The sequence below is a fragment of the Marmota flaviventris genome, chromosome 6 (assembly GCF_047511675.1).
Source record: "Marmota flaviventris isolate mMarFla1 chromosome 6, mMarFla1.hap1, whole genome shotgun sequence".
In the NCBI taxonomy this organism is placed as follows: domain Eukaryota; kingdom Metazoa; phylum Chordata; class Mammalia; order Rodentia; family Sciuridae; genus Marmota; species Marmota flaviventris.
Genome location: NC_092503.1, coordinates 116,499,077 through 116,526,422, shown reverse-complemented (window position 1 = coordinate 116,526,422; position 27,346 = coordinate 116,499,077). Strand labels below are relative to the sequence as shown.

General features: G+C 57.5%; 1 protein-coding gene across 5 annotated transcripts; it reads left to right on the top strand.

Annotated features, from left to right (window-relative positions):
- Fgd2 (FYVE, RhoGEF and PH domain containing 2) lies at window positions 1-27,346 on the top strand. Of its 5 annotated transcripts, none has more exons than XM_027943595.2 (17): window positions 1-104; window positions 449-659; window positions 3,695-3,893; window positions 6,227-6,307; window positions 7,118-7,266; window positions 8,826-8,982; window positions 9,067-9,205; window positions 9,665-9,723; window positions 9,874-10,020; window positions 10,718-10,810; window positions 14,437-14,516; window positions 14,595-14,625; window positions 14,917-15,006; window positions 15,554-15,685; window positions 17,477-17,620; window positions 18,518-18,664; window positions 18,909-19,849. In XM_027943595.2, the coding sequence occupies exons 2-17, from the start codon at window positions 592-594 to the stop codon at window positions 19,122-19,124; spliced, it is 1,932 nt and encodes a 643-aa protein (XP_027799396.2). In that variant the 5' UTR covers window positions 1-104; window positions 449-591; the 3' UTR covers window positions 19,125-19,849. The 5 variants fall into 5 exon arrangements, 4 of the variants coding, with proteins under 4 accessions (XP_027799396.2, XP_027799398.2, XP_027799397.2 ...); XR_011707744.1 differs by lacking the exons at window positions 1-104; window positions 18,909-19,849 and adding exons at window positions 23,654-25,619; window positions 26,130-27,346 and having other exon boundaries at window positions 143-659; XM_027943597.3 differs by lacking the exons at window positions 1-104; window positions 18,909-19,849 and adding an exon at window positions 23,654-27,346 and having other exon boundaries at window positions 143-659.

Below are 27,346 nucleotides of genomic sequence, written 5' to 3'. Positions count from 1 at the left end.
TGCCCTCCCTGGGGGCCACAAGGGGAAGACAGTGACGGCTGATCTGTGAGCACCCAGTAAGGAGGTGGGACGGCCACGAGCTCCTCCTGGGCAGCCCTGGGCAGGTTTGTGATCAAGTTCTGAGGACAAGCAGTTTCCTTACAGCAGTGAAGAGGGGCAGGTCCAGAGAAGAAGTTGCTGGAAGAGGGGCCAAAGGGAAGACCCCTGGGGCCCATCAGGGCCAGCGTGGCTGGCCAGAGCCACTCCACACAGAAGGAAGCCCGGGGTCCAGCTCCAGGATCCACCCCTGGCCCTGTTGCCCCCTGCGGGTGGCTTCTGGACCTGGGGTCCCCAGGAGGGGGACATCAGCCCCATGGGGAGGGTGGGGCCTGCTGGCCCCTCCCACTCGGGGACAGGGCCTTTCCCTGCAGGCGGCCCTGGGACCACTTCCTCTTTCTTCACTCTGAAGCCAGGAGCCGGCCTGCTGAGCCCGTGGGAAGATGGGAGCCCACTCCAGGATGTCCTAGTCCATCGCATCCCCAAGCCAGGGTGGCTGAGTCTGCTGCTAGAAGTCCCCGTCCCTACTTCAGGACCCCCCTGCAGGCCGGCGGGATGGAGCCGGCAAATGAGGAGAAGCTGGCCTCTGTGTCCAACCTGGTGACTGTGTTTGAGAACAGCAGGTACTGGGCTGCGGGGGAGGGTTGCGGTCAGGCAGGCAGCCCTCCCGTCCTGTGCCCAGCGGCACATGCTCCAGGGCCTCCTGAGCCCCCTCTGCGAATAGCGCTCTGGGGGGTCCTGCCCTGGGCATCCTCCTGTCTGGGCAGCACCCACACCCTTGGTCATGGGTCCCTTGGAGCATAGAGAGTGCAATTGGGGTCCAGGAACGCGGCACCATGACAGAGCCCCGTGTGTTGGAAGAGTTAAAACCAGTGTGAGCCAGGCTTGGTGCCACAGGCCTGAAATCCCAGCTGCTCAGGAGGCTGAGGCAGGAGGGTCTTGAGTTCAAAGCCAGCCTCAGCAATTTAGCAAAGCCCTGAGCAGCTCAGCGAGACCCTGTCTCTAAATAAAATACAAAAAAGGGCTGGGGATGTGGCTCAGTGGTTAAGAACTTCTGGGTTAATCCCTTGTACCTCCCCCACAAAAAAAAAAAACCCAAAACCAAAAACCAGTGTCGTTATGGGGGGAGTGGACAAGGGCAGTGTCGGGGCTGCAGACCCCACCCACTGCCCTTCCAGCACCTCCCAGAAGTAATAGCTAATCCTTCCTGAGCATCTCCTCCCTGTGGGTAGGGCAAACCTATAGCTGGTCACTGCCACAGGACACATCGAAACTGAAAGTGGACGTCATTGAAACGGAGAGAGAAGCGGGGACTGTGCCTGGCGAGGCAGGGTGGACGGACGGACAGCCTGCCCAAGGGCACCGTCTGCGCCCCCTTCGTGCCATGATCATCCTCACGGCCAACCTGGGCTGCGCGGCCTCTGCTTCTGTGTCCACCTTACAGATGAGGAAACAGAGACCCCGGGACGCCCCTGCTTTCAGTCCATGTGCTTGCTGTGCTTTGGGGCAATGCTGAGGCTTCTGCTGAAGGGAACAGGCAGGATCAGATGTGGGAGGTCCCTGGTGGCCTGGCAAGGGGTGCATGTGTGTGTGTGTGGGAGTGCGTGTGTGTGTGTGTGTGTGTGTGTGTGTGTGAGAGTGCGTGGCCCTCACCACTCAGCAGACATTCCCCAAGCCCAGGCCTGTGTTAGCATCAGCCGGGGGTCGGGTCCCCTGGAAGGAGACTGTGAGAAGGGATTTGCTGCAGGAGGTCTATTGTGGAGAGCTCTGGGGACAACCAGAGGAGAGAGGAACAGGAGAGAGGGGCTGGCCTGCGCCAGGGAGCTCTGGGGTGGTGGCCCTCCGTTGTCCCTGCTGAGGCAGAGGTCTGGTTGGGATTTTACCGCCCAGGGACTAGTCTGTTGGTCTCCCTCTCAGAGAGCGGTTCCCAGAGGGGGTCTTCCCGCAGCCGCCAGCCAGGGACTCTTCCCCAGCTGGGGGAGGTGAGCGGACCCCCACCCAGAAGGGAGTGGGGCTCAGCACCTGTGGGAACCCGAGAGGAGGAGGAGGAGGAGGAGGAGGAGGCTACCCGTGTTCGGATGCTAAGCTCCTGTAGTGACCACGGTGCAAGGTCGTGGGCAGGAGACGTCCTAGGAGGGGCCAAGGTGCTGTACAGGAAGAGCCTCCCGTGGGCCTGATCCACCCAGGGGGCCCTGCAGCCACCTGAGCTGGGTGACGTTGCCCTGACTCTCCCAGGGTCCTGGCCCAGCTCGTCCCGCTCAGCACCGAGGACAGCTCTCAGGCACCGCCTTCCTGGCCCACCCAGCCCCGGGTGTGGGGGCCGCGGGCCTCAGCCAGCATGCCAGGTGTGGGGTGACCTCAGTGGAGCCCCCGGGCACCCTGCGGCTGCCCAGCAGCACCCTAGAAGGAGCGGGCAGCCCTGAGACCTGAATGGCGACCCAACAGGTGCCACCAGGAGGGTGACCAGCCTCTACTGAGTGAGGGGCGCCCCACCAGCGCCTGGCCCGGGCTTCTCGGGGGGCTCCAAGGCTCGGCTGATGGGAAACCGGGGTGAGGAGGAAGCAGAAGTGGGCCTGGCGCAGGCAGAGAAATGCAGAAGCTGAACCCGAGTGTACAACAGAAAGCCCGGGCGGCCCGGCCAGGCTGCAGGCGAGAGGCTGAGGAAGCAGCTCTGGGGTGCCGGGGAGGGCTGAGAGTCCTGGGGCAGCAGCCTGGCCCCCTGATCCCTCTGCCACCCACCGGCTGGGTGGCCTGGGGCAGGTCACCATGGCTCTCTGGACCTGTTTCTCCTTTACGCAGATGAGAAGCAGCTCAGGGCCAAGGCTCAGGACCGGCCCGTCTGATCCCAATCCCACTTTTGTCGCATCCAAGCGGCAAGTCCCTGTCTTTCCTGTGTCTCAGTTTCCATGGCTACAAAATGGGAATCATAAGAATCCTTTCCTGCAGAGTTGGAGCTTGCGTACGTGTCTGACCCGTGACGCTCCAGCCTCTTTCTCATAACAATGCCTGCTCTGCGCTGTGGTCACAGCCTCTCCATGCCAGGGGAGATGGGGCACAGCCCATGTCACTGGACATATCCAGTGAGGGTGGTTATGTCCCTCATCTACAGAATGTAACTGACCAGCAGACCCAGAACGCAGGGTAGCCAAGCTGCCCTTGGAAGCCCTGTCCTGGGGGAGCAGGGGATCTGCTCTTAGCCTGGTTTTTCTTCAGCGGGTCATGTGGGGAGCCAAGGTCCCATCTGAGCTTTAGCAGGTCTGCCCTCACTTTAGATCACTCCATGGCTCCCACCTTCCCTCCATGTATCAGTTATTGATGCAGGGGTGAGGCGCAGGGTGATCTGAGAAGAGCCAACTAATAAGCTTTGTCTGTAGAAGGGGGAGGGTCTTCTGAATTCGACTGCATTTCAAACAGGGAAGTATGTAGTTCCCCAGAGAATAAAACAGGGCACACTGACTCATCTTGAAGACTGAAGTTCCCTCCAAGGTTCGGGAGAGACGTGGAAGTCTTACTTGGCAAGTTTCTCCGGAGTGCCGGGCGCTCGGGAGCCGCTGCCCACCAGAAATGGACATCAGTCACCCCCCGAACCCTCACGGGGACAGGCTGCGGTTCTCCCTGTTCTCTGACAAGGACACTCTTGGGTCTGCTCCTTTCTCAGGACCCCGGGAACAGCGCCCAGAGACCAGGCCCAGCCACCATCCCCAGAGCCATGGGAGAAGCCGCATGTCGGGGAGACCCCCGAGTCTGGGCCCAGGACCGTGAGCAGGAGGTGTCTGAGCTCCCTGAAGAACAAGCTGTCCAGTGGGGCCTGGCGGAGACCTTGCCAGCCTGGGGACTCTGCAGGGGCAGTGCCACAGGTAAGCACTGGGCCTCTCCCCTGACCGCCTCCGCAGATGCTGTCTCCCGCCAGAGCCCAGCGGGGGGCTTGTGTGATCAGAGATCAGCCAGAAGCTGGACGGTCCCCCCTCACCAGCCCGGGATGGCTACAGCCCCTGGACTCTCCCCACCTGCCCGTTATTCCATGCCTCCCTGACCCCCGTCAGAATGGCAATCACCAAGCCCACGAGGAGCAACCCGTGTTGGCGAGGATGTGGGGAAAGGCACACCCTTGACATTGCTGCTGGGGCTGCAAATGGGTTCAGCCGCTCGGGGAAGCAGTGTGGAGATTCCTCAGAAAACATGGAGTAGAACCTCCATTTGACCCAGTCATCCCTCTCCTTGGTATATAGTCAAAGGACTTAAAATCATCATACTGCAGGGACACAGCCACCTCAATGTTTATAGCAGCTCAACTCACAGTAGCTAGACTATGGAACCAACCTTGGTGTGCCTTCAATAGATGAATGGATAAAGAAAATGTGGTACCTATACACAATGGAATATTACTCAGCCATAAAGAATAATTAAATTATGGCATTTGCTAGCAAATGGATGGAACTGGAGGCTATCATGCTAAGTGAAATAAGCCAGTCCCCAAAACACAAAGTCCAAATGCTGTCTCTGATATGTGCATGTTGACTCACAAGAGCCTGGGTGGCGGGGTGGTGGTGGTGGTTCAATTTTGGTCTTTTAGGCAAGGAAATCGAAGCTTAAGACACTTGTTCAAGGTCACAGGGCTTGGAACAGTCTTCACCTTGTGAACTTGGGATGCTTCACAGCTGTGGCCTCAGTTTACCCTCTGGAGGGGGCACCAGTCTCACACCAGAAATGGAGGTCTGAGTGCTGATTTCCTGTCCTTAAACTAACACTGGGTCTGGTCCCAAGTGGGTCACCTCTCTCCTACAGATTTGTTTCCTGGACTGTGGATCGGGGCCGGGGGGGACAATACATAGGACTGTACTCCAGAGCCAGCTCTGTGGGCTTGCACCCTGCTCTTCCTCTTTCTCACTGTGTGACTTTGGGCAGTCACTTTAACCTCTCTGTGCCTTATGATGGATGATCACAGTGGTGTGTTCTGGTGATCAAATGTTGTGTAGCAGACACCCCAAACATAGTGGCCTAGTATGACCTTATTGGGGTGACCAGCATGCTGCAGGACAAGTCTTCTGTTGGTCTTGGTTGGGGTCTGCATCAGTCTGCCAGGCTGTCTTGCCAGAATCCCACCCGCTGTGTGCTTTGGACAACAGAAAGGTGTTTTCCCACAGTTCTGGGGACTCAAGTCCAAAATCAAGGTGTGTGTGGGGGGGTGGTTTCTAGGGAGGCCTCTGTTCCTGGCTTGTAGATGGCCACTTTCTTACTGTGTCCCCGAGAGGCCTTTTTCCTCTGTGCATACACATTCCAGTGGTCCCTTCTCTTCTTAAAATGACTCCAATCCTATTGGTTTAGGGTCCGTGCTCCTCATCTCACTTGACCCTAATTACCTCCTTCAGGGCCCCCATTGCCAAATTACAGCTACAGCTGTTGGAGGTGAGGCCTTCAGCAGGGAGCTGGGGTGTGGTGGGGACGCAGGTCAGTCTTTTATCTTTAAATTAAAAAATATATATATATACACACAATACATTTATTTTATTCATTTATTTATATGTGGTGCTGAGGATCGAACCCAGCCCCTCACACGTGCTAGGCGAGTGCTGTACCACTGAGCCACAACCCCAGCCCTGAGACTTTTATTTTTATATTTTATTTTGAGATAGGACCTTGCTGAGTTGCTTAGGGCCTTGCTAAATTGCTGAGGCTGGCTTTGAACTTGCGATCCTCCTGCCTCGGCCTCCCAAGCGGCTGCGATCACAGGTGTGGGCCACCATCCCTGGCACCTTAGTCTCTAACAAGGTCTCTTTCACGTGGCCGCAGGCAGGTGGCGCCGCAGGCTGGAATGCCCAGGGTGGCTCAACCTGTGAGCTGCTCCCTGGGCAGGGACAGCCGAGGCTGGGCTTCTAGGAGCTGCCTTTCTCCGTGTGGCCTCCAGTCTCCCCTCTTTGGGGCCTCCCCTGGAGGTCCCTCCATCAGGCAGCCGCCTCTCTTGAGGTGGTGACTCCCAGCTCCCGAGGGAGCTGCCGGGTTCAGGGGGCCCTTCTGAAACCCAGCACGGGCTCAGCCTCCATCTGCAGGTTCTCTGATGGCCTGGTGCCAGGGCCAGCCCAGATGCCCTGGGGATGGCTGGAACAGCGGAGGGTGCTCCATGGTGACAAACCGAGGGCTCACCAGAGGCGCCCCAGCTCCCTTCTCCCCTCTCCTCTTCCCGTCCCTGCAGGAGCCCGAGGAGAAGAAGGTGGTCCGGGAGCTGCTGGAGACGGAGCAGGCCTACGTGGCTCGCCTGCACCTTCTGGACCAGGCCAGTGGCCAGCACCCCCGGCCCAGCACCAGTGTCCCCTGCCCGCCACCCGCCCTTGTCCTCAGAGCAGGGCTAGGAGCCCTGGGTTTGAAGCCACTGAACCCTGTGGCCGGAGGCTGAGAGAGTGGGGATGAGCCCCTCATCCCCGCTCCCCTCACATCCCTGGTGGCCAGGCCAGCGCCCACAGGCTGTCCTCCCGGCCTGTCCCCCCAGCCTGTCCCCCAGCCTGTCCCCCAGCCTGTCCCCCAGCCTGTCCCCCCGGCCTGTCCCCTGGCCTGTCCTCCCAGCCTGTCCTCCCAGCCTGTCCTCCCGGCCTGTCCTCCCGGCCTGTCTCCCAGCCTGTCCCCCCGGCCTGTCCTCCCAGCCTGTCCTCCCAGCCTGTCCCCCAGCCTGTCCCCCCGGCCTGTCCCCTGGCCTGTCCTCCCAGCCTGTCCGGGCTCCTCACCTGCCATCCCCCATGGACACCCTGACTTCCTTAAGGAGCCCTAGAGCCACAGGGCCAAATGGCTGACCCTCAGCCCAGGGCGCTTCGGCCTGGTGACTCAGGTCCGAGAACTCCATAGACCCCAGACGGGCCTACGTTAGTCAGGCATCAGACTTTGGCCAAATCCCCACATCCCCAAAACTGTGAAGTGGCCAGAGCAGTCTTCCCTGCTGTCCCTCCCACAGGGCCACTGCGGGCGGGAGTCTGGGAGGTCAAGGGGCAGAGCCCTCAGCACCCCAGGCCCCTCTCCCCAGGCTGGGCTGCCTCCCCCGGGTGGGCCGGTGGGCGCTCCCCCAGCAGCCGGTGACCCAGGGTGGCGGCCCCAGGTGTTCTTCCAGGAGCTGCTGCGGGAGGCGCAGGGCAGCAAGGCCTTCCCCGAGGACGTGGTCCGGCTCATCTTCTCCAACATCTCCTCCATCCACCAGTTCCACGCCCGCTTCTTCCTCCCTGAACTGCAGCGGCGCCTGGAGGACTGGTGAGGCCGCCAAGCCTGGCCTGTGCCCGCTGTGTGGCCATGGTGGTCCCTCCCCAGGGCGAGGGAGGGACAGGCACAGGTGTGCGCAGGAAGGGGCGGTGGGGCTGGAGGCTGTGGAGCAGCCACACTGACCTTGGCCTTGGACTTCACGTCTGGTAACTGATCCAACCTTGGAATCAGCGGCCACTCGATGGCCACATTGTGGTCACACGAGAAACCCTCTTTGCTTTCAGAGGTAACCACCATTTCATGGAAAAAGTCACTTGCTTTATATATTTTGCCAAAGAAATGCCATGATGTCCAAAGTGTCCTTGGAAGTCTTCGGTAAAGGAGAAGGTCACCGACTGGTGGTCAATAGATAGGGGCCTTATTACAGATATGTGTTTTACTTTGTAATCACCATTAAAGTAAATATTTTAAGGTCTGGGGCTGTGGCTCAGCAGTAGAGTGCTCGCCTAGCACGTGTGAGGCCCTGGGTTCGATCCTCAGCACCACATAAAAATAAATAAATAAAATAAAGGTATTGTGTCCATCTACCGCTAAAATAAATAAACTATAAGCTGGGAGCGGTGGTATATATGACTGTAATCCCAGTAGCTTTGGAGGCTGAGGCAGGAGGATCTTGAGTTCAAAGCCAGCCTCAGCAATTTAACAAGACCTTAGCAACTCAGTGAGGCCCTGTCTCTAAATAAAATACGAAATAGCACTCAGTGGTTAAGTGCCCCTGAGTTCAATCCCTGGTACAAAGAGAGAGAAAGAGAGAGAGAGAGAGAGAGAGAGAGAGAGAGAGAGAGAGAGAAAGCGAGCGCTGGTGTGGTGGTGTACACCTATAATCTCAGTGACCTAGGATGCTGAGGCAGGAGGATTGCAAGTTCAAGGCCAGCCTGGGCAATTTAGCAAGACTCTGTCTCAAAAGAAAAAAAAAAGGGACATGGATGTAGCTCAGAGGTAGAGGGTCCCTGAGTTCAATCCTTAGTATCCCCCACACACTCACACACACACATAAGAGAGGGAGAGAGAGCAACCCTATGAGTCCACCTACCATCATTCCCATTTGTTTCAGAGTAGATATTGAGGCACAGAGAGGCCACGTGATTGGCCCAAGGACAGCGGGAGTGACTGATGTGGTGGAAATGCAGCTGAGGCAGGCCAGCTCCCGGGGTGGCTTCTTACTGTCCCTGGGTTGAATGACCCCCAGGCCCTGCCTTGGGAGCATGTGGATACATTCTTACCCTCTGAGCCTCCTGTTCTCATCTCTAAGATGGGCTAAAGGCTCTTTCCACCCGCAGGGTTGTGAGAGTGGAAAGGGCTGAGGTGAGGGAGGGCCCTGGTCATGCTCCACGACCAAGCATGGAGGAGTCGCCCAGCCCTGTGGCAGGCCTAGCGCTGGGGAGGTGGGGGCCAGGGGACAGGACGCCTGTCCTGGGGGCGCCTGGGGGACCAGCCCGCCCACACCACCAGAGCCCAGGGCTGTTCAGGGAGCAGGCCCCACCCCGCCCAACTGGAGTCCACAGAGGAGGTGGCCAGGCTGAGGACCATCCCTGGGTGTCGTTGCGCAGGACGGCCACGCCCCGCATCGGGGACGTGATCCAGAAACTGGCCCCGTTCCTGAAGATGTACAGCGAGTACGTCAAGAACTTTGGGCGAGCGGCAGAGCTGCTGGCCACCTGGACCGACAAGTCCCCACCCTTCCAGGAGGTCATCGCCCGCATCCAGGTGAGGCCGGAGGGGAGCCTGGCTGGGGTTTGGGCGTCTCCCGGCTCCCGCCCGCCCCACGCCCGCCCACCTGCTCCTCCGCAGAGCAGCGAGGCCTCTGGGAGCCTGACCCTGCAGCACCACATGCTGGAACCGGTGCAGAGGGTTCCCCGCTACGAGCTGCTGCTCAGGGAGTACGTCCAGAAGCTGCCGGCGCAGGCCCCCGACCGCGCGGACGCCCAGAGTGAGGAGCCAGGGCTGGGGGGGGGGGGCACGCCCACCTGTTTACTGAGCACCTACAATATGACTGTAGGATCGTCATCATCAGTAACGGTGGTTGAGACCTTATGGACATTATCCATACCGCGAGCCATTGTGTGTCAAAAAAGGTCACTGAGACCCAGAGAGTTGAAGTGACTTGCTCAAAGTCACACAGCCGGAAAGGAGGAGAGCTGTAGGGTGCCAAACCTTGTGCTTCTCCCACTGTTCCGGCTTTGTTCAGGCAACAGGGAGTCACCAAAGCCAAACTGCGCTGCCTTCGGGTCCCTTCTAGTCTCCCTACCCTCCATGGCCTGCGCCATCCAGACACCGCCTGTGCAGGACGCCCAGGGGCAGTGCTGGAGGTCCCGAGGGCCTCCCATCCCAGCCTCCAGCCCCTAGCCCCAGCTTGTCAGGGGATGACCCTGGCCTGCCTCCTCTCCAGAAGCCCTGGACATGATCTTCTCTGCGGCTCAGCACTCCAATGCGGCCATCGCCGAGATGGTAAGCGCGACCCTGGGCGAGCGCGTCGGGGACCCCTGGGCCTGTCCTGCCTCCTGTGGCCGGATCCACGCCTGCCCACTGCCAGCCGCCCGCCCGTCCGGCTCCACAGAGCAGGGCCCTGCTGGCCTGGCTGAAGTGCCCCTCCCCTAGGAGCGGCTGCAGGACCTGTGGGAGGTGTACCAGCGCCTGGGCCTCGACGACGACATCGTGGACCCCTCCAACCACCTGCTCCGCGAGGGCCCGGTCCTCAAGATCTCCTTCCGTCGCAGCGACCCCATGGAGCGCTACCTTTTCTTGGTAGGGGCTGCTGGGAGCCTCCCACCCTGGGGAGGGGAGCTCCCGGTTCCTCTGGCCCAGGTGGCCTCTGTCTGGCCACTACCTGGCACTGCAGGGTCGGGGGGCGGCAGGGAAGACCCGTGTTTTGTACTGTGCTATGATGCCTGGTGACTTAGGAGGTCAGGAACTACCTCTGGGCCTCAAGAATTTCTAACTACAATCTTCCCAGAGATGCCCCAGCAAACAAAACTGTTGGAGTTTGAACTGGCTTCAAACCAGTGTTAATCCTGTTCTAGGACAGGCACAGCAGGAAGGCATTAGGTTAGCTACCAGGAAGAACTGCCTTCTTCACTCTGAAGAAGCCAGGGGCTCCCCTGAGATCTGGCAAGGTGGTCCCACCTCCCTCCCCCAAGGCCCTGGGCCCTATGCCCCCTTGAGGACAGCCTAGTAGGTTTCTGAGGTTGGCTTTGTTCCCTCGAGGCCCACAGGTAAGGTGACCTTCAGCACCATCCCAGTGGGGCAGGGGCTAGACAGCCCCCTTCCTTCTCCTCTGTGAAGTCCAGGGAGTTAGGCCAGAGAGTGACCAGAGGGGATTGGGTCAGTGGCTCCGCCCACCCTGGGAAGCCCCGCCTACCCTGGGAAGCCCCGCCTACCCTGAGAAGCCCCGCCTACCCTGGGAAGCCCCGCCCACGCACTCACCCCGCCCCTGTCCCCGCAGTTCAACAACATGCTGCTCTACTGCGTGCCCAGGGTCATCCAGGTGGGCGCCCAGTTCCAGGTTAGGACCCGCATCGACGTGGCCGGGATGAAGGTGAGAGGCTCTGCCGGAAAGTGGGCTCAGGGTGGGAGAGCGCCCCGGGGTGACCCAGGTCCTGGGCGGTGAGGGAGCTGGTGGTCCTCAGCACGCGGGGCTGGAGGAGCTGGAGGGAGAGCTCACCCGCGGGACCAGCCTCCTGCAGGGGCCCTTCCTGGGCCCGAGGGGTGGGGCATGGTCCACAGGCTTCAAGGAGTGACGTGCCCTCCAGGCCCCTGGTGGCGTGGTGGCTGCAGGTTCTGAGTCAGCAGGTCTGAGCAGGGCCGGGCAGTACTGGGGAGTGAGCCAGGGCCTCTGCATGCTAGGCAAGGACGCCACCCCTGGGCTGCGTCTCCAGCTGCCGTCCCAGCCCTTTAAAATGTCTGTATAAGCCAGGCTCAGTGTCGCACACCAGTAATCCCAGCCACCTGGGAGGCTGAAGCAGGAGGATTCCCAGTTCGAGGCCAGCCTGAGCAACTTGGTGAGACCTTGTCTCAAAAAATAATCAAGGCTGGGGATGTAGCTCAGAGGTAGAGCACAGGCCTCTATGCAGGAAGCCCTGGGTTCAAGCCCTAGTGCTGCCCAAAATAACAATAATGCTGCTGCTGATGTTAATTGCATTCTCTAACAATCAGATAATACATATTTCAAAATCAAACAATATAAAAATATATATACAATGAGCAGTCTCCTCCCTGCCCTGTCCCCTTGTCCCCCCTCTTGAAGTCACCTTGGCTTCTCTTTGCACATACATACTATTACCATGGCCATGGCCCTGCACCCTGATTGTTTCACTAGTAGTTCTGGAGAGTGTTGCCCTTGGCACATTAGAGCTGCCTCATCTTTTTATGTGGCTGCATAGTATTCCACTGTGGGTGGGCTGCAATTTACTCAACCAGTGTTCTGCTCAGGGCTGTGTAGATTGTCTTCAGTTGTCAGCTGCAGGAAATAACCTTTCAAAGTCAGCCTGAGTGTGAGTGCAACTACTGTTGATCCCGCTGAGAAAGATAAGAAAACCAAGACTCTGGTTAAGTGTTTTGCTTGCGGCAAATCTTGGTTTGGACAACCTGGATTCAAAGCCCCAAGCGTACCTGGGTCTGGAGCCTGTGGTCTAATCCCCACTCTGAAAGTTCCCAAGTGAGGCTTCTGCCCAGAGCCGTGAAGTCTGTGGCCAAATCTCAGACGTTGAGGAGGAAGTGGCAGCCATCCGTCCTGACCACGGCACCACTCTGAGCCCACTGTGTCCTGAAGCCAGGGCTGGAACTGCAGGGGCCTGGCCTCCCTCGACCCTTCCATGTCCCCATCCCCCACCCTGCCCGAGCTGCAGGTGTGCTCCAGTCTGGAGCCTGGGCCCTGAGACAGCTGGGGATCCCCCTGCTCCACGCTAGATTGTCTGCAGTGGGCACAGCCTGCAGGCGCTGATGGCCCGTGGGGTCATGGGCACCTCCTGGGGGTTCACAGCCCATCCCCACCCTGAGCTGACTGAGGGAGGAGTGTGTCATCACCCCCGGGGATCTAACTTTCCACCCCCAAGTGGCCAGAATGTCCCAGAGGCCGGGATGTGTTCAAGGGTGTCTCTGTGGGATCCTCCGTGGGTGGCATCTTGTCACAGACTCAGGCACAGAGAAGGAGGCAGAGATTGACAGAAAGGTCAAGAAACAGACACATAACATAAAGAGAAAATTCGTAGAGGTGGGGTGCAGCTTGGTGGTAGAGTGCGTGTTTGGCGTGTGCAAGGTCCTGGGGCCCATCCCCAGCACCAGAAAGAAAATATGTCCTTGGTGGCTGGTGAGCTTGTCTCCCTCTAGCGGCCACACAGCACCCTCTCCTGGATGGTACTGGTATGGCAGGTGCTGAGCTGTCCACAGCCCCATGTCTATGCTGGACCATTTTCTGAGTCTGAGGTTTAGAAGAAGCCGTCTGGTTTTGAACGATCAAGATGGCTCTCACCGACCTTCTACGACACGCTGGCCTCCCTCTGGTGTGTCAGCTGACTCCACAATCTCACCTGGTCTTAATGTTTTGCCATCCTGCATAGGGCCAGTCTGCAAAGAAGGAAGGACTATGGGTCCAGCCCCTCAGGGACTCCATGTACAGCTGTGCAGGCTGTGCACTGCACAGGATACCTCATCTGAGAGGGTGCCATCTGCAGCAGACTGCTCATTGGCCGACTCTGACAGTAGCGTAGATGGCATATTTATAGTGAGAAGTGTCCGGCAGATGGCAGTCAAATGTCTTGTTCCAACAAAATCTGGATGTTATGCCAGTTTGCCAACAGATGTCAGTAAACAGATGTCATTTGGAGGAAGGGGGTCCTTTCACCAATGAAGACAAAGGACTGTGTGGGCAAGCGGGGCTCCGCGGTGACCACACCCGGGGCTGGGTGGGGCTGGGTGCAGCAGAGGCTCTGTGAGCATCTCAGGGGGGACCTCGACCCTCAGGTCAGGAGTTCCCAGCTCCCCTTCTTTTGGGGGGTGTTACAGGGGACCTGACGCAGGGCCACTGACCACACCCCCAGCCCTGTTTTGTCCTTGATTGAGCGCAGGCTGCTGGGTGGCTTTCCCTGGCTCTCTTCCCCCCACCTCGCCTCTCACCGCCTGGCGGCCTCCCCGGGGCCCAGGGCGGCAAGTCCAAACCTCTGCAGGCCCTAGCAGAGGGGACACTGGCTCTGGGGCCGAGGCCAGGCCTGCTGGGGGGAAGGATGTGCTCGGGGTCAGTGCTGTCAGGGATGCGGTGCCCCCCCATCACGTGTGAAGTCCCGGCCACTGCGAGGCACGGCAGAGGGCTCAAGGGTCAGGTGGCATCAGACCCCAGTTTCCCAGGCGCAGGCACAGGCTCAGGTGTGTCTAGGTTCTTTTGTGACCCTCTCCCCGGGGCCCGGGAGGTCTGCGCTGCCAGGACCCAGGGCTGGGGTGGAGAGATGTTCTCCCACCTGAGCTTTGGTCTCCCCAAACCTGAGCTGTGACCCTTACTTTGCCATTTCGATGCTGTGTGACCTCAGGCAGGTCTCTGTGTCCTCATCTCCTCCTCCATGAGGATGGTAATGTCTGCCTTCCAAAGTTGCTGCGGAGATTATTTTCTTTAATATTTTTTTTTTTTTTTTTGGTCCTGGGGATACCCAGGGGCACTTAACCACTGAGCCCTTTTTATTTTTTATTTAGAGTCAGGGTCTCACAGAGTTGCTTAGGGCCTCGCTAAATTGCTGAGGCTGACTTTGCACTCGGGATCCTCCTGCCTCAGCCTCCCGAGCCTCTGGGATCACTGGCGTGGGCCACGGCCTCCTTCAGCCTTTTTATTATGGACATTTTTAAGCCAAGAAAATGGTGCACTAAGCCCTCACATACCCGCCTGGTTTGGGGACCCAGTTTCCATTTGGGGTGAAGCTTTGTGGGGGGCTGTTACCTGCATTCTACACTGGGCCACCGGAGCTGGGACTCCCGGAGCTTCAAGGCCGCTTGGCTTAGAGGGGGCCCAGCGACAGGTGCCTTTTGCTGGTTGGGCAGGACTAAGGAGGTGGAGGACCAGCTCCCCATCCCTGTCCTCGAATGTGAACGGCTTCTTGGGCACAACCCACCTCCCTTCTCTCCGCCGTGCTGCGGAGGGGACACAGAGCGACAGGGCTGACTGGTCCCCCCTGCCTGCAGGTGCGGGAGCTGCCCGACGCCGAGTTCCCCCACTGCTTCCTGGTGTCGGGGAAGCAGCGCACCCTGGAGCTGCAGGCGCGGTAGGAGCGGCTGGGGGGGGGCAGGCAGGGGTCCGGCCGCGCGCCTTGGACACCCATGAGCACCTTCCTTCTGAGCAGGTCCCAGGAGGAAATGGCTTCCTGGATACAGGTATGGGAACGCTCCAGGGCTCCTAAGACTCTGACCCTAGAATCCGGGTGTGCCCAGCTGCTCCCTGGTCTGTCTGTGGAGTTTGGAGTCAGCCCTGGGTTCAAATCCTGCTGCCTCTCTCTGCCTTGCTGGAAATCCTAGGGCGAGTCCCTTAACCTCTCTGGGCCTCAGTTTTTACATCTGTACTCTGGGGCTAGTTTCTCTGCTGGGTCTGTTGGTTTGTGGGTGGGCGAGGAGATGAGCCCTCCCTGCAGCTCCTCAGTGACACCCCCTCTCCGCCCTCCGCCCCAGGCCTGCCAAGCAGCCATCGACCAAATTGAGAAGCGGAATGAAACCTTCAAGGCTGCAGTGCAGGGCCCCGAGGGCGACGCCCCGGAGCAGGTTGGTGAAGCCTGTGCCCCCTCCGTGGAGCCCCCTCCCATGAGCTCCCTCTCTGCTCCACCCTGGCCGGCTCCAAGGGACAGGGAGTGTCACCCATCAGGAGTGATTTGAAGCCACCCTTCCTCCCAACATCTCCCCAGTCAGCGACTCCGAGACAAAGTTTCCCACTAGCAAAAACTGCCTTGGGGGGCCGCCCCCTGCAGTGTCCCAGGGAAGGGGACAGAGACTCCAGCTCTGGCTGCCGGCCAAGTGCAAGTTTAGGATTTGAAATTACCTGAGAAACGTAGCCCATGGGACCGGGGAGGCAAGTGAGGTGGGTTAGGGAGACTATCTGGGAGTTGATTTCCTATATGAGCTTGCTGGGTGACTTTGCTGAGTGACTGGACCTCTCTGGGCCTCAGTTTTCTCACATGTAAAATAAGAATTGTAGTAAGTAACCCGTCACGAAGGCTTGATGAGTTCAGTCAGTTTCAAGTGGAAGCCCCCAGGGACACCCCGCTGCGCAGATCTCCTCCAGCGCCGCTGCCCAGCCCTCCTTGCCCCACAGCTGCAGTCTGAGGAGCTGGGCCTCCGAGCCCCGCAGTGGGTGCGGGACAAGATGGTGACCATGTGCATGCGCTGCCAGGAGCCCTTCAACGCCCTGACCCGCCGGCGTCACCACTGCAGGGCCTGTGGCTACGTGAGTGCCCCCGCCAGCGCCCCCGCCCCGACGTCCAACCAGGGCTCCTTCCTGGCCAGCTGCTGCCCAGCCCCCGAGCCTGGGCGCAGGCGGCCTGGTGCAGCCCCAGCAGCGCTCAGCTGAGAAGCCCCGCTTCATAGATAGGAAATGAAGCTCCCATTAGTAAAAGGACCTGGGAGCTGACCCTGTCCTCCCACCTGCCGTCTGTCCACCATTTCCCAAGGGTCGGTGCTCAGCTGGGCTCAGGAGCCAGGGCAGCCCCCACCCCCACCAACACCTCTTGCTTTGCGCCTGGTGCACCTGCTGCTCTGTGGGAGCCCGTCCCTGTCACAGCATGTCCCCTCTATCTACTCTGCAAGCAGAGAAGCCCAAGGCAACCTCCGTCTTTAACAACCTCTGGGGCACAGGAGGAGTGCACAGGACAGGTTGGGGCTAGTCAAGGAGGTGTTCCCCAAATACATTAGACTGCAATCAGGACAGAGGTCAGTTTCTAGGACCGAGGACACACCTACACACAGCAGGCAAGCCCTGAGTCACATGCACCCGCCAAATAGGAGAGGTCTGGGGACTCGCTGCTGTTCTGTAAGTGAAAGTCTCATCCATCTACACTCGCACCTGTGTAAGGAGTCCCTAAACACAGGGAAGAGGCCTGCAAGGTGGCCCACACCTGGAATCCCAGAGGCTCGGGAGGCTGAGGCAGGAGGATCAGGGGTTCACAGCCAGCCTCAGCAATTTAGTGAGGCCCTAAGCAACTCAACGAGACCAGGCAGGGGATGAGGCTCAGTGGTTGAGCGCCCTGGCTTTAATGCCTAGTACCACAGGGGGAAAAAAAAAGCTCCAATTTGCCTGTAGTTTTGAAGAATTGCAAAATTAGAAGTTGGTGAAGCAGAAAAATATTTACTAGTTATAGTAAATGATTTAAATCTCTCAACAAAAATAAAATACTCCCAGGCCAGCCAGAGCCTCTGTGTGGGGCCCTGGCTGCCGCGGCCTCTCGTGCCCGAGCACATCTCTGCGCCCTGGGAGTCGGTGACTCATCCTTTCGGTGGCCCAGGTGCCTGGTTTCCGTCTCCCCGGCTGCCAGACGGGAGGCTTGCCAGGGAGGGACGTTCAGCACTGCCCTGGGCGCACACGCCCCTCCCGGGCCCTTCCTCTCGCCCCTGCTCCTGCACCCCCTTCCTGGCTGCCCATCTTGCTGGGTGCTGTTCCTGGGTCTCCCTACACCTGGCTCCCTTGGTCTCCCCAGCCTGATCCACAGCAGCCTTTGGGGCTTCTCAGTGATGGACTCGGGGCGGGGTGTGTGTGTGTGTGTGTGTGTGTGTGTGTGTGCGAGCGCGCGCTCCATCTCTTCCCAGGTAAAACAACTGGCCCATCATTTTTTCTATTAGAACATTCTGGACTCTGGGATGGAGTAGAAGGCAAAATTTGCATGAGTCCCAAAGCAAACAGAGGGATTTTAAAGACACACCCTGATTGTGGAGGGTCTGCGCTGCCAATTTGCTGTGTGGCCCTCAGCAAGTCATTGCCCCCTCTGGGCCTGCTGTCACCCTCACACGAGGACAAGAGCCCTGGCCCTTCACTTAGAGCACTTTGATAAGTGAATGGGTTAAGGCCCCCAGAGTCCCGCCCCCCCCATGAAAGGGGGGAAGTTGGGGCCCCAGCAGAGGGGCCAGGCCTCAGGCCTACAGCCTCAGACCCAGAGCCTGGCAGCCTGGGGGACCAGCTCTGCTCTGCCCCTGCAGCCCGATGGCTCTCCTGTCCCCGCCCGCTGACCGATGCCGTGTCCCCCAGGTGGTGTGCGCCCGGTGCTCCGACTACAAGGCCGAGCTCAAGTACGACGGCAACCGGCCCAGCAGGGTCTGCCTGGACTGCTTCACCTTCCTCACGGGAAGCGTGCTGCCCGAGGACAGGGACAGGAGGCGGGGCATCCTGGAGGTGGGGCCTCCTGTCCCTTGACCTTGGGGTCCCTGCTGGGCGGGTCCTGGGTGCTGAGGGGCAGTGCGGTCACACCTCCCCTCCTCTCCTCCCCCAGCCGGGCACCGGGGGCCTGGCACCACACAGAAGCGCCTCTGTGTCTCTGCCCACGTCCCCGAGGCCTGCCCCACCGTCCTCGGAGGTGTCTCAGACACCACTGGACAGATGGGGACACTGAGGCTCCAGGACAGGCAGAGCCTGAGCTCTGTCCACCCTGAAGTCCTGAGAGACTGCAGGGTCCACCAGCTGGAAGGGACTTCAGGGACCAGCGGGGCCTCTCCCGTGGAGACCCAGGTCCAGAGGGTGACCTGCCCCACACTTTTGTACGTTCTGTCCACTGCCTCGGGGCCTCACCGAGCCCCTCCCCTCCCCCACAGAGGCCCCCTATGGGGTCCCAGCTGTGTTCCACAGATACCATGTCACCCAGCCCAGATCCTGGTCGCACCCCCCAAAGGCCAGGTGGACGCCATGTCCCTAGGAGATGAGAAGGAGCTGTCTGCACCCAGGTTCAAGTTGGTCCTTCCCACGGACACTGGCTCCCGCCCAATCCCCCCTGTCCCTCCAGGCCTGGTCCCTGCCCAGGCCCCAACTCTGTTCCTTGGGGCATCCCACCAGGGGTGAAGCCTTCCCGGCCCCTGCCCCCCATGGGCACACATGCTTCGGGTCAGGTCCCGTCGGGGCTCCATGCAGCTCAGCCACTGGCCAGCCTGGTGACATAGGCAGGCACATGGTGTGACATTTCTGAGTCCCTGGGGCAAATGACCCCTCCTTGCTTCAAAGATTAAACAGGGAGTCGTCCAGCCCCAGGCCTCCCTGTGGCGTCCAGGACACTGGTGCCACTGTCCTCTCTGCTTCCAGAAAGGCGCCCCGCCCGGGCCCGGCCAGAGTCTGATGTGCAGCTTCCTGCAGCTCCTCGGGGACAAGTGGGGCAAGAGCGGCCCCCGGGGCTGGTGTGTCATCCCCCGCGATGACCCCCTGGTGCTCTACGTCTATGGGGCTCCTCAGGTAAGGCCACCACCTGCCTGCCCGGGTCTGGCCTCCCCACGGTACAGGGCAGGGTTGGCCCCTTTGTCAGATGGACACCGAGGCCCAGAGTCCAATCTGAGCTGGAGCCAGACAGCAGGTGTCCTTCCCCCTCTGAGGGCCAGGTCTTTATGGGGGACCCCCCTGGGGTCTCAGGGGCAGTGTGTGCTCTGGCGCAGGGCAGAGGGCTGGTGGGGTGGCAGCCCACCTCTCCTTCCTCCCCCAGGACATGCGAGCCCACACCTCCATCCCCCTGCTGGGCTACCAGGTGACCCCTGGGCCCCAGGGGGACCCCAGGGCCTTCCAGCTGCAACAGTCGGGCCAGCTCTACACCTTCAAGGCCGAGACGGAGGAGCTAAAGGGCCGCTGGGTGAGGGCCATGGAACAGGCAGCCGGGGGCTGCAGCCCCGGAGTGACTGATGACAGGGACCTGTCTGACTGAGCCACCACCGGCCACACGTCCTGTTCCAGCATTTAGGGGACGTGGTGCACATCTGTAATCCTAGAGGCTTGGAGGCTGAGGCAGGAGGATGGAGTTCAAAGCCAGCCTCAGCCATTTAGTGGGCCTCAAGCAACTCAGCAAGACCCTGTCTCTAAATAAAAATGTGAAAAGGGGGCTGGGGTGTGGCTTAGTGGTCAAGTGCCCGTGGGTTCAATCCCCCTTAACCAAAAAAAAAAAAAAGAAAGAAAGAAAAAAAAGTGAGAGAAAAAGAAGAAAATATGGGTCCATTCCTTTGAGAAGGGGGAACCAACTGTCCCAATTTGCCAGGGCAGAAGGGGTCCCTGGGCCATGGGACATTCAGTGCTAAAACTGGGAAAGTCCGGGTAATCCAGAGTTGTTGGTGCTCTTAGTGCAGCTCTCAAGCTGGATTGCTTTACCAAAGTACTGGTGAGCCCAGCGCGGTGGCCCACGCCTGCAATCCCAGCCACTCAGGAGGCTGAGGCAGGAGGATCACAAGTTCAAGGCCAGCCTCAGCAATTTAGTGAGATCCTAAATAACTTCGGGAGACCCCATGTATCAAACTTAAAAATAAAAGGGGCTGGGGATGTGGCTCAGTAGTAAAATGCCCCTGGGCTCAATCCCCAGTGCCAAAATGAAAATAAAACTAAAAATACTGATGAATATATCCACATGTTAATTTTAAGATTAAAAAATATCAACCAGTACGGGAACTCTCTGTATTTTATGATAAATTTTGTTGAGCAATCTAAAACTTCTCTAAAATGTAGAGGCTACTTAAAAGGAAAATAAACTTAAAACAAATTCTAAGAAAAAAAATCAACCAGGAGTACGTCCTGGTGCACACCCCAAGATTCCAGCACCTCAGGAGGTTGAGGCAGGAGTAGCACAAGTTCGAGGCCAGCCTGGGCAACTTAGCGACACCCTGTTTCAAAAAAAAAAAAAAAAAGAGCTGGGGATGTGGCTCAGTGGTACAGTGCCCCTGGGTTCAGTCCCCAGTATGGGGGGAAGAAAAATTAAAAATAAAGACTATCAATGTCTGTGTCCACCACCCAAGATTTTCATTGACTTGGCTTGGGATGTGGGAGACCTGGGTATTTTTTTAGGAGTACCCACAGGAGTCTAGGGTGCAGCCTGGGGTACGTGGGTGAAGATAGCAAGCTGTTACCAATGGTCTAGCAGCAGGATGGTAGCAATACTGATAAACATCTAGAGGGCCTAGCACTGTGCTGGGTGTTCTATGTGGATTATCTCCTTTTATCATCAAGGATTGCGGTCCCCATTTTTCCCTTGAGGATACTGGCCCAGAGAGGGTTAGTGACTGGCTTAAGTTCACACAGCTCAGGAATGCCAGAGTCAGGGGACTAAAGTCAGATATTTTTCCATCAGATAGCAGAACAGTAAGGTCAGGAGAGCAGGGAGGAGAGTGGGAGAGGGAAAGGAGGGAGAAAGAGCCAAGAAAAGGGAGGGAGAGAGGGAAAGGGTGAAGAAAGAAGTTGGTACCTATATCTGTGCCCCTCCATGAGCCACTCGAGGAGGAAGCTGCTTTTCCACAGGAGACCACCAGGGGGTGGCAGTGGTCAGCAGTGGCCTGGGCCTGGGCCCCTGGCTCTTCCGGGCAGTTCCATCTTGCTGGGTTCTGCCCTTGATGGGAAGGGCGTGGGGAGGAATGGACAAGTCACAGGTGTTTGACCCACCCTGGGCCAGGGTGGCCTCTGGCCGGAGGACACTTCCCGTTTGGAGGGTGTGTATTTTTTCCCCTGCAGGTGGTTTTAAAAAGCCCAACAAGCCAGGTGCCGTGGGACACACCTGTAATCCCAGTGGTTCCCGAGGCAGGGGGGTCACAAGTTCAAGGCCAGCCTGGGCCATTGAGCCAGACCCAGTCTCAATAGATAAAGAGCTGGGGATGTGATTCAGCGTAGAGCACCGTGGGCTCCTTCCCCAGGACAGGAGCTCCGTGACCGACTCTCTCGGGGCCAGCCACGGGCCCCCTTCACTCGTTCACCCAACAATACCAAGCATCTTGCAGGAACCACACGCAGTTCCTGCAAAGTTCAAGCGTCCCTGCCCTCATGGGGGTCACGTTCTAGTGAAGGACACGGGCAACAAGACGAAGAAGTGAAATAGAGAGCACACAGTGTGAGAAGTGCTCCCATAAGGGGCCCAACCAGCCTGTACTTTCAAACCTTAAAACTGAAAGTCTTCAGTTCCAGGAAGCCACTCCCTTTCCAGGCAAACGGGACAGCTGCTCACCCCGCAGAAGAAAAAAGTGAGAAAGAGCATAGATCGTGTGTGCGTGCACGCGCATGTGTGTGTATTTATTTATTTTTTTAAAATGTTGTTTCTTTTTTTTGTTTGTTTTTGAGAGAGAGAGAGAGAGAGAGAGAGAGAATTTTTTGATATTTATTTTTTATTTTTTTTAGTTTTCAGCAGACACAACATCTTTGTTTGTATGTGGTGCTGAGGATCGAACCCGGGCCGCACGCGTGCCAAGTCGAGCGCGCTACCGCTTGAGCCACATCCCCAGCCCCTATTTATTTTTTTACTGCTTTTATTTTTTAAATACAGGACAGTGGAATGCATCACAATTCTTATTATACAAACAGAGCACAATTTTTCATATCTCTGTATGTAAAGTATGTTCACACCAATTCATGTCCTCATACATGTACTTTGGATAATGATGTCCATCCCATTCCACCATCCTTGCTAACCCGCTTGTGTGTGTATTTAAAAGGAAAATGAAGGAAGGCCTTAAGAAGTTAATGTTTAGCGGCCCAGGCCTGTAATCCCAGCAGCTCGGGAGGCTGAGGCAGGAGGATCTGAATTCAAAGGCAGCCTCAGCAACAGAGATGTGCTAAGCAACTCAGTGAGCCCCTGTCTCTAATTAAAATACAAAATAGGGCTGGGGATGGGGCTTGGGGGTCGAGTGCCCCTGAGTTCAACCCTGGTATCTCCCCCCCAAAAAAAGAATCTGTGTCCTCCTACCTCAGCCTCCCAGGGAGTGGGATTATAGGAGTGCACCGCCACTGTGCCCGGCTTCAGGGGGACATATCTGGTGGCCCTGATGGACCTCGAGTCAGCTGGGAGAGAACCTTACCCCCCACAACCCTCCCCACTGCCTTCCTCCTGGGACATCTTTTCTCAGCCACCAGAATCCTGGGCTCTGGGAACAGGCTTCATGCCGTCATTCATCCGTCTCTTCCTGTGATCGCTGGGCTACCATATTGTTTACTATGCACTAAGTGCCTGTCACTTCCTCCCCAAACAGACTTTTTTTTATGCTGGGGAGTGGGGCATGTGGCATACTAGGCAGGCGCCCCACCACTGAGCCACACCCCCACCTCCCAAAACAGTTTTTTGACATCCGTTCAAGTGTCCCCATTGGTAGATGAGCAAAGTAGTCAAGCAAGGTTAAGTAACTGGCCCGAGGTCACCCAGCCTGTAAGTCATGACCTCAGTTCACACCTGGGCCCCGCTGATTCCCCCGGCTGGCACTAGGGGGCAGTGTCTCCCAGGGGTTGGGGGTCCAGGCCACCACCAGCCCTGGCAGACCCCACCCAGTGGGGCCTCTTAGTGGCTGTGGGGTCTTAGAAGCTCCACCGCCCTTGCTGGGTTTCTTCCCTAAGGGTGGGGGAGGAGGGTGTTAACTGAATGAATAAGTGTCCAGCACTCCACAGCGGTGGCCAGTGGTAACTGTCCCAAGTCACTGTGGTGACCATCTGCTCTCCGGGCTGTGCGGCTGCCTCTGGTCACACACTGCAAGCATTTACCGAGTATCTAGAAACACAAAGTTGAATAAGTGGTTGTTCCTGCTCTTGGGGACCTCCGAGTCTAGGCCTCTAGAATGCCCTGGAAAGGTGAGGGGTGGGGGGACACTAGGGACTGAACCCAAGGGCGCTCCACCGCCGAGCCCCATCCCCAGCCCTTTTCATACTTTATGCTGAGACAGGGTCTTGCTCCATTGCCCAGGCTGCCCTTGAACCTGAGATCTTCCTGCCTCGGCCCCTGGAGTTGCTGTGATTTTAGGTGTGATGTGAGCCACTGCGCCCGACTCCCTGGAAAGCTTTTGGAAAAAAATTCCAATATCCAGGCTGCACCCATGCCTGTCACCTGAAAACCCCCCCCGGGATGGGCAAGTCACAGCGCACCAGAGACTACGGGGCAGTTGGATCAGCGGGGACAGGCCAGCTCTTGAGCTCTGGTCCCTAAATTTTTCTAGAGGGTTTAGTCTGCATGGGAAGTGGCTTCACTGCGGAGTTCAGGGTGGTGGAGGAAGGTCAGGGGGAGGGACGAGGCCCTGGGCTCAGGACGGTGTTGGGTGAGCGGAGGTGGGTGGGATGGCAAGCCCACCCTTTCTAGCAGAGCCCTCAAAGTTTAGAAAAAGGGCACAGCCACTAGCCAGCACCGCCATCCTGCCGTAAGTCCCCCACACTGCCCTGTGTGGCCATCCCAAGCCTACCCCTTGCCTCTTGGCAACCTCTTCTGACCTATGATTTTGGCCTGTCCAGTGTCACATAAATGGGATCCTGGTGGCTTGAGCCTGGCTTCTTTTGCTCCGCATTGTGTCCTGAGACTCCACCATGACGCGGCCTCTACCTGGACTCGCTGCCTCCCACGGCTGAGGAGTCCTCTCCCAGGTGGGGACAGCGCCGCCTGCCTCTCTGCTCACCACTGAAGGACACTGGTTCCTGCCCGTGTCAGCTTTTCGTCTCTGTGACAAAATGCCCCAGAAAAGCAGCTTCAAGCGGGAAAGGTTTGTTTTGGCTGCCAGTTTCAGAAGTTCTAATCCGTGGTCAACGGTCTCCATGGCTTTGGGGCCCAAGGTGAAGTAGCAGGAGCACGTGGTGACGGAGAAGCTGAGAAGGAGAGACACAGAGAATGAAAGTCAGGGATCAGGGACAAGATGGACCCTTCCAGGGCACGCCCCCAGCGACCTGCTTCCTTGAAGTAGGTCCCATCTCCTAGGGTTGCCAATAGTCGCCTTCCAATAAGACCATCAACATGGACCCCCAGGGCTGAAGCCATCGGTGAGGTCAGAGTCCTCAGGAGCCAATGGCTTCCCCTCTGAGCCCCTCCATAGTCTTTGGAGGCGTTTCAGATCCACACTCGGATACTTGCCCTTGTGACAATTTTGAGAGATGCTGCTTTGAGCTAGAAACATCCATGTCCGGGTTTTTGTGTGAGCACAGTCTCTCTTCTCCAGGGTAAATGTCTAGAATGGCCCACTGGGCTGCGTGGGGAGCGTGTGATGAACTTTACCAAAACCACCGACGTGGTGGTTCCGCATTGGTGACCCCATCTGCATTCACACCCTTGATGCATGAGCGTCCCTGCCCACAGTGTTTGATGTAGCCAGGGCTGCGGGGGGAGGGGGTGTTTTTATTTTATTTATTTTTGGTTCTGGGATTGAAGCCAGGGCGCTCTATCATGGAACCACATCCCCAGCCCTTTTGCGTTTTTATTTTGAGACAGAGTCTCACTCAGCGGCTGAGGCTTGTGATCCTCAAGCCTCAGCCTCCCGAGTCGCTGGGATTACAGGTGTGCGCCACTGTGCCTGGTGGTTTTTGTTTATCTTAAAAATGTTGGTGCCTATGTAGTGCTCACGAGCTTTTCAAAGATTATGAATATAAAGAAATAAGGACCTTTAATAGTAAATATTTTGCAAACAGTGATCATTGAAGCACCGACTGTGTGCCAAGCATATGCTAATACTTTCGAAATCCCAGGGCTGGTACGGTGGGGGGGCACCCTATGGACGGTCAGGAAAGCTGGAACCCCAGTGCTGTTGAGTGCTCCCCCTGACCTCGGGCAGAGCCTGCATGGACTCTTGGTCAAATGGTGGCAAAGCCTCTTTGCAGGATTTGGTGTGAAGTCAAACAAGATAACGCACACAGAGCCCCAGGCCCGCAGCAGGAGGCCGCAGCCCCTGGTCCTCGGGTCCTCGCGTCCTTCCTCGCTGGCTCTTTATGCACATTCCAACATTCCTGGGATAATTTGTTCCAGTTGCTTCCACCTTCAGGAAACATTCCAGAGGGGCCCCTCCTCACCTCAGCCTCTCTGATCCCAGCAACTGTTATCTCCAGGGCTTTGGAGGCCTGTTTGTGTGTGTGTATGTTAGAGCGTCCCCAAAAAAAGTTTCCCAAGCTCCGTCCCCCCCAGCCACACCACAGTCCTTCTGCACACAGATTCTTTTAAATCTGAAACTTGATCCAGTGGCCTGTTCTCAACCCTCCAGGGGCATCCAGTCAGAAGTCCATCTGATGTCCTACTCATCTAGTCTACCAGGCCCTTTGTGATCTGGCCCCTGGCTGTCTGTCAGAGCTTGGTCCTCTCCTCACCCATTCTCTTTCTCCCTCAGCACACTCCCACCCCAGGACCTTTGCACCTGCTACTCCTTCAGCCTTGAAAGTTCTGGCCCCAGAAATCTACGTGGTGTGCTCCCTCATTTCACTCAGGCCTCTGCGTCAGGGAAAGGTACTTCTTGCCCACCTGCCTTTCCTAGTGCCCTTTGCCACTCTCTGTCCCCTCTGCTCCACTTTATAATAATCACACCTACATTAGACTGCCTTATCTATTTTCTGCTTATTTGATTAATATCTGTCACCACTACTAAAAAACGTCAAGTCCCTGGAGGGCAGGGACTTTGTCTCTGGTTCACTGCTGTTTCCTGGCCCCTGGTCCCTCTTCAGTGAAGATCTGGGGACAGTCAGAAGGAATTGTGGGGCTCAGACAGGGCAAGGTGAGCGTCCCATACCTAGGGATCACCGCTGTCACTGTGGGTGAGGTCACAGAACCTGCCTCCGCCTCTTTTATTCATCTTGGCCTCCCAGAATTCAGACTGGGCAAGCGCTTGGGAAGGACAGCCTGGCCAGTCCTCGCCAGGCTGGCGGCCACCGGGTGCTCTTTCCTTCTCTGGAGGTGACTGGAGGTCAAAGAGGTGAAGTGGAGTATCTGAGGTCACAGAGCAGCTCTGGACTCTCTCAGGGACCAGGGCACGGGCCTCCTAACTGACCACGATCTCAGGACCTCACTCCTTGGTCCCTCCCGGTGGCTGGACTCCAGGACCTGTTTCTCTTGAAATCGGGAAGAGTGGGCGTCTTTACACCATGGAGATGAGCAGACGTAAGGATTGGCAAGTCAGCGCCTCTGACTCTCAGCCCCCATTTTTTTTTCTTTGTTCAAACATCAGTGTTTAGTCGGACAACACATAAAGTCTAGCAACATTTACACAACCAGTTTGAGTGTCTGTTGGCTCGTTTTCAATTGGGAAATTTAACCAGAATGTCACCAAAATGTTGACTGGGACTGGTATCATTTAAGAAATGGGCCGTCTTTGCATCCCCTAGGCTTGGGCCTCTTGTTCCATCAGGACTTGGTTAGAGATGAATGGCCCACAAGTCACCAGCCTTTGAGCGATTTGTGTCATGGTGGAAATTGGGAGTTGGCGGTGGGGGGGGGGGAGTAGAGTTCAGCCCCCATTTTTAACAGGCCCCTGGCCCCAGGGCCCGGGGTTCTCAGGCCTCCGGTCACAGGGTCAGCTCTGGAGCTTACAACCAGCAGACCACCCGCCCCTCGAAGGCAGTGAGGACACCTCCTGCATCTCCCTCTCTCACCTGTCCACACTCTGTCCTGGGCCAGCTGCCAGCTAGACTGGGGCTGAGGAAAGAACTTCTGCAGGCTGAAGCCGTGGGCGAGGGTCCTTTCCTACTGGGCTCCTGCACTGACCCTGGCCTCTGCCTGAACATGGTTCCTGCTGTTACCGGCAGGCCCGGGGCTGAGCGCTGACTCGCTGGGGACTTTTCTACCTCTGGATTTTTCTTCTCCCCATGACCCTCACTCATGTTTCTCATCTTGGCCATCTCCTCAGTTCTCGCTCAAAAAACAACAGCTAACTTTTATGGATTGATTGATTTTGGGTACTGGGGATTGAACCCAGAGTCACTTACCACTGAGCCACGTCCCCAGCCTTTTTAATTTTCTTATTTTGAGACAGAATCTCACTAAGTTGCTTAGAGCCTCTCTAAATTGCTGAGGCTGGCCTTGAACTTGTGATCCTCCTGCCTCAGCCTCCTGAGTCTCTGGGATTATAGGCGTGTGCCGCTGAGACCTGCAAGAGCTAACGTTCAGTGAGCACTTACTATGTCCTTTCCGTGTGTCCACTCGTGTAACCCTGAAGGAATAAAGGATGTGACTTTTCAAAA

Coding starts and splice junctions, on each gene's coding strand:
- Fgd2 (XM_027943595.2), top strand. CDS start 592: ATGGAGCCGGCAAATGAGGAGAAGCTGGCCTCTGTGTCCAACCTGGTG. Junction 14,517..14,594: donor ACCCTGGAGCTGCAGGCGCG/GTAGGAGCGGCT, acceptor CCTTCTGAGCAG/GTCCCAGGAGGAAATGGCTT. Junction 17,621..18,517: donor GGAGGCGGGGCATCCTGGAG/GTGGGGCCTCCT, acceptor CTCTGCTTCCAG/AAAGGCGCCCCGCCCGGGCC.